Source organism: Scatophagus argus, chromosome 7, assembly GCF_020382885.2.
Source record: "Scatophagus argus isolate fScaArg1 chromosome 7, fScaArg1.pri, whole genome shotgun sequence".
In the NCBI taxonomy this organism is placed as follows: Eukaryota; Metazoa; Chordata; class Actinopteri; family Scatophagidae; genus Scatophagus; species Scatophagus argus.
The window spans coordinates 2275204-2286797 of NC_058499.1; the positions used below are offsets into that span (position 1 = coordinate 2275204).

Consider the following 11594-nt stretch of genomic DNA (forward strand, 5'->3'; position numbering starts at 1 on the left):
CACACACACACACACGCGGACAGCTGAACAGACAGACAGGCAGATGGACAAACTGTCTCCTGCTGGAGCTCAAGGACTGAAGGACACCGTAAAGCGCAGCTGCTAAGCGGCTTTAATCGTTTAATTTGGCCCCGGTGGCCTTCAGCAGACTGCAGGTAAACACCCGCAGTCCGACACACGCACTCCTGGTGGTCCGCACTCCGCAACCTGAGCCTGAACCTTTTCATCCGGACGCATGGCTTTCCTCCTCAACTTGCAAACGATGTGAGGGTTTTAATGCGCGTTTTCTTCTCATCAAAATGTTCCTTCTCAAGAGGACAGGCGGAACTTTATCAGCGTCTATTTGATAATGAGTTAACGCTGTAAGTGCGCGTTTTATCCTGTAAATAAGACCGAACCCCACCTGTTTGCCTTTTGTTTTACGCGGAGTGGTTTTTTTTGCGTAAAGTGCGCACCGGAGCGCTCTGGAGCTCCGTGACACCATAATGACAGCAGAGTGCGGGGACCACAGTGTTGCCCGGCATTCATGAGCGTCCGCTGGCCGCGCTGCTGCGGCTGGGACCGGGACGGAGCGCAGGAGCCGCGGAGGAGATGGCAGCCAACCTGAGCGCGGCGGCGGCGGCGGCCCCGGAGGCGGCCGCGAGGGGACACAACCTGCCGGCGCTGGTGTTCGGCGTGTTGCTGATCGTGGTGATCATCTGTGGGAACCTGCTGGTGTGTCTGAGCGTTTTTACGGAGAAGGCGCTGAAGACCACCACCAACTACTTCATCGTCAGCCTGGCGGTGGCGGATCTGATGCTCGCGGTGCTGGTGCTGCCGCTCTTCGTCTATTCCGAGGTAAGATGGACTGAAACCCGCGTTGGGGTGAGTACAGGTGAGATGAGCCGTCCCTGACCTGCTCGTGCTTTGAAATGTGAAGTCAGCGGGTGTGGATTCAAACACTGAAACTGAAGAGATCTGAGTCTTTTTTAAAAAATCATTTAACAAAAGAACCATTAAAATAACTCAAATAAACCTTAATTTACTCCTGAAAACAAACCAAGTGCCATAATCTAAACTGAAGTAAGTAAAATATTTTTATAGGCCAAGCATATTTGTAAAAACACAGCTTACAAAGTGCCTAAAGTATTCACAAATACAAATAGCAGGTTTTGTTTGCATGACTGTAGCCAACGCTGTGCAGTAGGCAGGATCAAACCCATGTAGTGCGGGATCAAACCCATGTAGTGTGGGATCAAACCCACGTAGTGAAGGATCAAACCTCTAGTGCGGGATCAAACCCATGTAGGATCAAACCCATTGGGTGAAGGATCAAACCCATGTAGTGATGGATCAAACCTCTAGTGTGGGATCAAACCTATGTTGTGATGGATCAAACCTCTAGTGCGGGATCAAACCCATGTAGGATCAAACCCATGGGGTGAAGGATCAAACCTCTAGTGCAGGATCAAACCCATGTAGTGCAAAGTGGTGAGAAGATTCTTAAAATCCATTCTGAACTTCACTGGCAGCCAGAGCACTAAGGCTGGAGACTGACCGATAGCTGCTGGGGTTGATGCCGATATCAGGCATCAGGTATCAGGTATTGATCGATATATTGACACGTTGTGTGCATGTAATTCACATGAATTAGCTGCTGCTGCTGCTGTTAGACTGATGTGATCTGTGGTCTGTTTGTTGTCACACCAGCATCAACCCATCACAGATCAGTTCTTAAATATTAAGACTGTTTTGATTGATCACCTGCTTGGTTTAAAGGGTAAATCTGAAATACAAACTAAACCTGTCAATGTGATTTTATCAGGTGGTCTTTTTTACACCTTAAACAATGCACATAAACCAAACAACAACAATCATTCAGTGAACTTAGCAGAAAGTCAAATCTTCTTCAGTTCATAATCACAAACTTTCTTAAATGTTGTTGTTGAGAGCATTTTTAGCAAAGTGTGAAATTCAAATTTATAAAATGTTTTAAGAGGACTGAAAGAGTAAAATGAGAAGTTAGTTTCCATGAAAGAAGAAGTAAATATGAGAAGAAAACAAACTTCATCTATCAGGATTTGGTTTAAATCTTATTTCCTAACTGCTCTGGTCAGTGGTGCCGTTACAGTACAAGTAGAGTTTTGAGGTACTTGTACTCGGGTATTTCCATACTTTATACTTGTTCTCCAATAGAGGTGGAGGGAAAGGTTGTACTTTTTACTTCACTACAGTAATGTGATTGCTTTAGTTGCATTGCAGATTAAACAACACAGTAACACACACACACACACACACACATCTTTATATCGTATACCTGAAATTGTCTCCATGTCACCCATCGCAACTTCACATATTAATGCATAAGTAATTATAACCCTGTGATTAATATATATATATATTGCTGAAATTAGCCATTTTGCATAACAAATACTTTTACTTTTGGTATTTTTTACGTTAATCTAGTAAAATATTAATATAATACAGACATCTGAACAGTCTCAAAACAATGCAGCTCACACCAAAACTATTTAAGGTGAACTGTCCCTTTAAGTAAAAGGTCTGAAGTGTCTTTCCTCCACTGCTGACCTTCAGGTTTGGAATAGCAGCTTTAAGGAAACAGTTCAGTGTTTATTTACTGACAGATCAGGTGAACTCATGTGGACTCAAGGTGCCTTCGTGTCCGGGAGCTTTGGACTGGACCACATGGTCTTCATCAGCACATGTGCTCTACTCAGCTGTAATTCTCTGAAACTTCTCTTTAATGTCGTCTTAAAGGCAACTCAGTCGAGGCCAACTTTCTCGCTGGTTCAGGGGCTTTTGGCTTCAATTGCAGAACCTCAGGAAGTTTAAATATATTTTGTTTAGGACACATGCTGATAAAAAATGTCTCTGCATCTTTAATCTTGATGTGACACATCTATCAGTGTTTAAGCTGCTGTTGATGAAAGCTGGCTTTTAAATTCAGTGAACTGTGCCTTTAACCGTCAGCTCTGAACTCCAGCTGACCTTCTGGTGAAGCTCCGCCCCCCCAGTCCAGTGACATCACTGAGCAGACCTGCTCTGACAGTGGGAAAACTCACAGTCGTTTACTCGGATTCGATTGGCTCTTTCACTCGTTTTATTTCGCTTTCATTAATTTCGTTATTTTGAATCCCAGCGATGACAAACCGACTGAGGCGGGAAATTCTCTAAAATAAGACTCTACTGGACCTGAAGGCTTGTCCTGGTGCAGCCAGAGCTCAGAGAACAACATCCAAACAGAGTCTGTACATTCCACCTGACCACAGCCTGGTGTCAGGGGTCGCAGGCCAGCCGAGGGGCCCCCACGCCGGGGCCAACAATGGATCCAGTGAGAGCAATAAGAATGAGTCCATACATGTCTGTTCTTTTGTCTCCTCCCTCTCATCCTCTTTGTTTGTTTATCCTGATTGTTCCTCCTGACGGCTTGTTGTTTGTTCTGTCATGTAAACTGTTTGTGGTTTTGTCGACAAACTTTTGACCGCAGGAAGTGAATTCATTAGAGAGCTGATCAGCTGATTGACACTTCAGCCTCGGGGTCCTTCTGCAGGTGATGGACGTGTCAAAGGATTCCTGTCTGAAAAAAAATAATGATAATTTTAGAGCTTTTTGAAATGGGGCTGTTTTTATTCACAGATTTATTTTGATATATTTTTGTGTCCGGTTTTTTTTATGTTTTATGTTTGATTTTATTAGTGCACTTTCTTTTCATTTTTCTCCTTGCATTTATTTATCTTTAGGATATTTCCATGTTTTTGCTTGGAGGGTCCACATTTTTATTTGTTTACATCCAAATCATTTATTTCTCTCCTGCAGATGCTGATGATTTATTTCATTCTTTAATCAAGATTTTAGTCAAGTTGTATTGTGCTTACGTATCAGCAGAATGTGAGGTATCAAACGTGAACTCACATACTAAAACTAGCAGCAGGTGATGAGGATGTCGTGGGCGTCCTGCCTGTGGAGGAAACGTGAGACAACAAAGGTTTGGAGCGTAAACAAAACGCCTCCTGACGTCCTCCATGCTGGCGCCCTCGTTGTTCCTTGCAGTCCAGCTCTGGTCCGAGTGGACGCACTGAGCGTGTCTCTGTCTTTCAGTTCCAGGACGGCGTGTGGACCCTCAGCACCACCATCTGTGACAGCCTGATGACCATGGACGTGATGCTGTGCACCGCCTCCATCTTCAACCTCTGCGCCATCAGCATCGACAGGTCAGTGCTCACCTGTGCAGGTGCACGCAGTCACCGACCTTTGACCTGCGATGAAGTGAGTACAGCAGTTATCTCCTAACCCAAAGGAACAAACAGCACCGCTGGAGGTGTGGCCTCAGACTGACGTGAGGTCAGCAGAGAGCCTGAGGCTAACGCTGCAGCGCTACGGGCACAACACACCTGAATCTGCAGGATGCAGCTGATCGAGTCATTGCATTGTGGGTAATCTGGGTTTTGTGGCTGCAGGGTTTGAGGGACGACATCTCTGCTCCTCCAGGTTTCAAACAAACTGTCCATTGTAAATCAGTGCATTTTCTCTTTTTGAACAAAAACACAAACAAATATTTAAAACTTCAGCGCTGAAATCCATGTTGCTCTCAACGAGACTGAGCGTCTACAGCCAGGCTAACGACGTGTGAGGCTGCATGAGGTCTGACTGAACTTTACACCAAAGTGTTTATTTTTTTTATGGTGAATTTCCTCCAGCTGAAGTCAGGAGGTTGCAAATGATTGAGATGCTGATCTGCAGCCAAACAAACCCTGAAACCCCTCCTCAGTGGAGTTGATTTAAAGAAAGAGGTCATCGTTCAGCCATAACTCACAGACTCTGGTGTCAGAACCAGAAGTGTAATCGACCTCAGGCCAGCAAACAGCTGCTTAATCAAACCAGATCTCCGAGTGGTCTGTCAGGACCACATGGGACTCCTTGCCTGGAGTTTGGGCTTCCTGTCTGAAGGTCGTCAGGGTCAGACAGTCACGCCGCGGTTCAGTCTGATGCGCAAATACGGTGATCACCTTTTGTCTGTTTCCTGTAAAAGCTCCAAAAGATGAAAAATCAGAGCAGACAGAACAATTTAGTGCCCCAAATGAAGGATGCATCCTCTGTGACGAACTGCCAGCTTGGCTCCGTGCTCGTTAGTTTGACTCAATGAGATTACCTGAACTCTCGGCTGATGTTGAAGGATGAAAATCTGAGCTGAAAAGCCCGGCTGCTCTTCAGATCTGACGTCCCAACTCCAGAAAATATGATTACATCAGAGACTGATGGAAGCAATGAGGCTAATGTGAACTGATGGTGATGATCTGAAGCTTTTCGAAGCAGCCGGCAGCATTTAGAGGTTTAACTGGATGACAGCCTGAATAATTCAACACACTGAGGAGCAGGAAACCTGAGGGTCTGCAGAGTCCACCTGCTGAGGCTGAAGGGGGGACGTTCTGGGCTCTTGTGCGCGGCTGGTGGTTTTTACAGCGAAATGACGGATGACCTGTCGTCACTCCTTGATGAATTACTGCACAGATGCAGGGATGCGAGGCCTTCACATGTCATGGACTCACGCTCATGTGTGACATGTGAAGCTTCAGCTGATTAGCTGAGCTGGAAACAAGGGAACAACCAACCCAGCTCGCTTCTACTGTAACAAGAAGTCGCCTACCAGCACCGGTAACGTCTAAAAGTAACACGTTTCATTGCAAATTAATTTGCGCAAAATCCAGACATGAAAACTGAGTGTTTTGTGGGAGGTTGTTTGTGCTTTGTGCTGGATGTGCTTTGCTGGTTCCTGACTGGGAGCAGCTGATGGGTCACTTCTCAGTAAAATACACTATCTAAACATCCAGACAGCCATCTTCATGGGGCTGTTCCTCAGGGTTTGGACTTCCAGTGAAGGGAAATCTTAATGCTTCAGCACACCAAGACATTTTGGACAATGCTATGCTTCCAACTTTGTGGCAACAGTTTGTGGAAGGCCCTTTTCTATTCCAGCATGACTGTGCCCCAGTGCACAAAGCAAAGCTCCATAAAGACATGGTTGGATGAGTTTGGTGTGGAAGAACTTGACTGGCCCACACAGAGTCCTGACCTCAACCCCATCCAACACAGACACTCCTGCTGTGTTTTGGTCTGTGATGTTGTCCTGTCCTTCACAAGTGCAGCTAATGACCTTAATTAATTGATGCTTTGCAGTAATTGCTGGAAGGAATTATTAGTTTATTAGTTCCACCTGAGATTTTCCAGTTGTGAAAGGTCAAAGCTGTAAAAAAAAAAAAAATGATAATAATAATAGTAATAATAATAATTTTAAAAAATCTGTGGATCTGATTCATGTGGGAACAATAAAGGAACAGGTGTGCTCCAACTCTGCCATCAGCTGTCAGCATCCAAGTGGAAGGAACATTTATTTACACTGAAGCACAACATTGCTGCTGCTTTCTTTATTTTATCAAGCATTTTGAGCTGAAATTTGTGTATGAAAGGTGCAACTTAAACAATGCTTATCATTTGTAGTAGTAGTAGTAGTAGTAGTTGTTGTAGTAGTATTAATAGTATTTCAGCCATCATACCTCATATTAATACACAGGTTGTCCTGAAATGTTCTCATCATATTCCTGCTCCCCAAAGGATGAACCTCTACATTTTAATGCCTCCATGATCTTTCCTCTAGCGCCCCCTTCAGGACAAAGTTTATATCTTTAGGTCCACTTCAGTAATCACATGATCAAGATGTTCTGTGCCGTCACGGATACTGCAGCCTCTAGGGGGCACTAGCACTCCTCAGTGAAGTTATTTCTTAAGAACATTATTATTTTTCATGCATGCAAATGACTTCCATGAACACTACATATTGGTGTGTTTGTTCAGGTCAGTGGTGCCACTTCAGGAACAAAAGACTGTAAAATGTCTCTCGGTTGTTGCAGGTTCATCGCCGTGTTAATCCCTCTCAACTACAACAGGAAGCACGTGGACCTGCGGCAGACGGTGCTGCTGTCTGCCACCTGGATCCTGGCCCTGGCTGTGGCCTCGCCCATCATGTTCGGCATCAACAAAGTGCCGGGTCGAGACCCCAGCGAGTGTAAACTAGAGAACGACGACTACGTCCTGTACTCATCAGTGTGCTCCTTCTTCATCCCCTGTCCCATCATGCTGCTGCTGTACTTTGGCATGTTCCGTGGCCTGAGGCGCTGGGAGGAGGCCCGAAAAGCCAAGCTGAGGAACAGCATCCAGGCCTGCCGCAAGCTGCAGGAGGCCGCGGCGACGCTGCCGCCGCTGGCCTCGCTGCCGCCTCCGCTGCCGCCCATCATAGAGAGGGATCAGACGGATACTCTGGATGAGCCGTCCACCTACCCGGACCGGCCCTTTCAGTCGTCAGAATACAAAGGCGGCCCCGTGCACACGGTCAGCTTCGCAGAGATCAAGTTCAACCCCGACCCTCGCAGGAGGAAGAGGGCCAAGATCAACAGCCGCGAGAGGAAGGCCATGAAGGTTCTTCCTGTCGTTGTGGGTGAGTTCACTTCCTGTTTAGTGGTACCAGGGTTATCACACATGGCTGGATCACCAAAAAGCTGAGAGACAAAAATGAAAATTAAAGAATCCAAAATTCTGCAACACTGGCAGCATTAAGAACAGCTTCAGTGTGGGTCTGATGAAGACCACTAGCTGAAAGTCATCTGTCTCAGGTGTGGGTTCTGGACCTCGGGCTGCTGTAGAATCAGGTGCTTCTGGCACAACTCGGTCTTTAAGGTCAAGACTCCAGCAACACTTGTAGTATTCAAAACCTTTTCATGAGAACGAGTTTGGCATGAAGGCATTCTGTCCGTCCCAAGGAAGCATCCCCTACTTTATGGGTTTGGCTTGGCTTTTCAGACCCCAAAGCTCAGTCCACTATTTAGACCGTCTGTGGAAAGAACCTGAACCCTGAGGAAGACCACAAACCAAAAGAAAACACAGATGAACCAAAATCCATCGGCCAAGAGGAACATTTTTGGTCTCATGTGGAACAAACATTTGAACGAGTTATTATGAAGTTACTGTAGAGTTGTTGAAGTTATTCATTCATCCACTTGTACACTTACATGAGCAGTGATTTCAGGACGCCTCGCCATCACCTCTGATGTGCGTTCAGAGGCACTAACACATCAGTTAGAAAAGGTCGGCCTATTAATAGCAGCCAGTGTCGGTCCTAATGCGTAGAAGTGCTTCTCTTTAGCACACAGCAGCTAATCCTGCAGCTCCTTAATCTGAAATCCAATTATTACGCAAGCGTGGTGAGTGTGCAGGTAGTTGTCATGCATCTGTGCTTCATTAGTTCATCTGACAGTTCCAGCGGCAGCGACAATAAAGAGGACATCACTAAATGCAAGCTGTTTGATCAATAAAATGTTTAGTTTGAATTAAAAACACTGATAAAGTTACGTAGCTATCAGCTCCCTGCTGCTAGCTGTGTGAAACCAGCTGGAGGTGATCACCTCCATTAGAGGGTCATCGCTGTTGGCTGCTAAATACGTAGGTAGATTGGCAGACATGGAGGAGCACAGGTAGATGTGTGGGGAGATAGATTTAGAGAAGCTAGGCTAAACACACCCTGGAGTGACTTGTACCGGTCACATGGACATCAGACCAACATCCATCTGAACTCTGCATGGAAGAAGGTTTACAGAAATGCTGGTAAAATCAAAATGAGGTTCATGCTGTTTCTGTCTTTCTGTGGACAAACTCGTCTTCTTCTCCTCCTGCAGGTGCCTTCCTGTTCTGCTGGACTCCCTTCTTTGTCCTCCACACAATGCGAGCTCGCTGTCAGGACTGCCAGGTCCCTCCAGCTCTGATGAGCGTGGTGACGTGGCTCGGCTACGTCAACAGTGCTCTCAACCCCGTCATCTACACCGTCTTCAACACCGAGTTCAGGAACTTCTTCAAAAAGTTCCTGCATCGCTGCTGCTCCAAGAGCGCCTGATGAGGACGCTGCTGCTGCTGCTGCTGCTGCTGCTGCTGCATGGACACTTTGACAATGCACAGCAGCTGAACGAGACGCTACTGACCGTTGATTCCGTGTCCGTCGTCTGTAATGTTGCCACGGTTCCCGTCCTCTGTGAGGTTTCGTTTTTCTACATGTGCCGACAGCAAAGTTTGTTTGAGCTCCATGTTTGCTGTGGAGAAGCCTCACTCAGCACAGACCGTTCAGCGGATCAGTGACACCTCCACGCCACCCAAAAGTCAAGAACTCATTTTATATGTTGAAGTGCATCTTTTCAGAATAAAAGTTTTGACTAAAAAATCTTTTTGTTCAGACTTGTGTGTTCGTGGAGCGATGCAGACGGAGCATAAGGTCAGGCTGAGTTTCAGTTTGTGGTTTAAACAACCAATCAGGTGTTTGGAAGGTGGTGCTTAGAGGCAGCTATGAGGTGTTTACTCACTTCTGTGCAGACATATTCAACGTATGTCTACCCAGGATTAGCAGGTTCACTGTACATGTCAGTGTCTGTCTGTCTGTCTGTCTGTCTTTCATGTCACCTGTGGGCTGGAAAGGAACAGTTCACCCAAAAATGAAAACTCCACCATGCTGATAGAAAGTCAGGTGAAGTTTTCTAATGCACAAAACATTTCTTGAGCTTCACAGAAAAACACGGATTGCACTCTGACAGAAGTTAGAGAAAATTTAACTGTAAGTCCAGGAGGACCTCAGCAGCCTCCGAGTCCACTGAAGTCCTCGGAGGAGCGTTAATGGTTTGCACAGTTTGATGGAATGATCTCTGCTCAGAGGATGCCCACCAACACATCCTCTTCTCCATCACCGCCTCCAGAGAATCCAGCTAAACAGGAAGCAGAGGCAGCTCCTCGACGTCCTCCACCTGGATGGACACGGGGGTCAGGGGAGGCTCGTCTCGCTGATGATCAGCTGAAGGACAGGGAGCTGTAGGAAAGTTTATCTGAAAACACTCAGCTTGAGGCCTCCATCAGCGTCCACACAGGATGAGTTCAGGCACAGAAGAGAAAGCAGCCTGTGGTTTGGCCGTGAAGAAGAAGCCGTGTACAACCCGAGTTAAACAGCTCGTAAACAGCTCTGAACACCTGGAACTCAGACCACGGGAGCCTCGGATCAGTTCAAGGTAAACTTCTGCAGGTGCCTTTGATTTGTGCTCCCCAGCACTGATGGCTTTATGATGTGATCTCTTTACATTCAGCACAAACAGGAAGCAGAACACGTTCCAGCGTTCATACGAGCTGTTGTTTTAAGACTGACCTGAAGACGTTAGAAGAGACCGTAATGTCCTCTCAACGTCAAACTTTCCTACATTTACAGTCGGCTGTTAACGGAGGACATGTCCGGTCCTGGTGGGGTGGGGGTGGTTGGGGTTCTTCTTCACTGTCAGCGAGCAGCAGAGCGCCGCTGAGACCGAGACACAGCAGAATCAAATGTCAGCACGTCTGAGGTGCTCTGACAGGCCGTCTGACCGCTGACTGCCAGAAATATTTGGGAAAAACAAAACCCTGAACTGTTTCTTCACCGGCTTAGCGCACACAGAGAAAAACCCTGAATATAAATGTGAAATAGGAAGCTAAACAAAACACACAAATCAGTCCTCGTCCATCCGCAGGAAGACTTTTCCCTTTGAGACCCAAGCTGGATAAAAATAAACCAGAGATTTGAATGTCATTAATAAATGAACTTATTAAATAAACATCTGAGGAGATGAATGAAGACAGAGGGACAGAAGTCCCTCTGGAGTCCTGCTGATGAGGGAAAAGACATGCTGAGGTCAGAGGAAAATAAAAAAGGATGACACGAGTGATTTAATGTCCACTTTGTAATGATTACAAGCCGTCTGATGTTCGTTAAAAAGAAAATCTTTTCATTTATCACCTGCTAATGTTTGGCTGTTTATCTGTTTCGGTTTAGGTTCAGTGGAGGGAACACCTGTCAGAATTAACATTCATATGGGATTTAAGAAATATGGGACGCACTGCATGGCCAAAAGTATGTGGACAGCCAAACTTTCCAGCTACGTCTCCTGCAGGGGGCGCTACAGCTGATCTTCCTGAGCAGATGAAGTTTAAACATAATAAACTAGAATTCCTGCCTTGTGGTAAAACTTAAAATGAAGCCTTTAGTGGCAAATAATTTCCAAAATGAGTGGAACTAAAATCTGTAAACTGTGCTTTAAGATGTGAATTCTGTCCTGACTTTGACCCTTTTTCCAAACTGCAGGATGCAGTCAGTTCGAGTCAAACAACAATCGGACTGGCTGAAAAGCATTTCAGCAAACTAATGGAAAATTAAATTTCAGTTTAAAGATTTAACACCAGAAGCTTTGGACTGACTCAACTGCTGCCAGATTTTAGTTTGCTTTCTGTCTTTCTGAACTTCTAACTTTGAATCAGATAAAACAAGAAACTTTAAAGCCTGGAAAGATGATCATTTTTTAACCTCGAGCACAGAATAATAATTTTTGCAAAGAAAACAGGCTTGAAGTGAAACTTTCAGATGTTGTGAAAATTGTTTTAGCAGGAAGAAAAACCTTCTAAACTTGATTCAGACAAGAAGATTCTTAAAAAATGCCACAGCTCCATTAACAAAAGTCATCTCTAAGTAGTGGACGGGATGGGAGGGG

General features: G+C 45.6%; 1 protein-coding gene across 2 annotated transcripts; it reads left to right on the plus strand.

The window, feature by feature from the left end:
* Window positions 1–9370, plus strand: LOC124061711 (D(4) dopamine receptor-like). 2 transcript variants are annotated; one of them, XM_046393885.1, is made up of 4 exons: window positions 1–837; window positions 4099–4211; window positions 6906–7489; window positions 8724–9368. In XM_046393885.1, exons 1-4 carry the CDS (start codon window positions 592–594, stop codon window positions 8936–8938), a joined length of 1158 nt encoding a protein of 385 aa, XP_046249841.1. In that variant the 5' UTR covers window positions 1–591; the 3' UTR covers window positions 8939–9368. The 2 variants fall into 2 exon arrangements, with proteins under 2 accessions (XP_046249841.1, XP_046249842.1); XM_046393886.1 differs by lacking the exon at window positions 1–837 and adding an exon at window positions 3764–3994 and having other exon boundaries at window positions 8724–9370.
* The last annotated feature ends 2224 nt before the right edge of the window (window positions 9371–11594 follow it).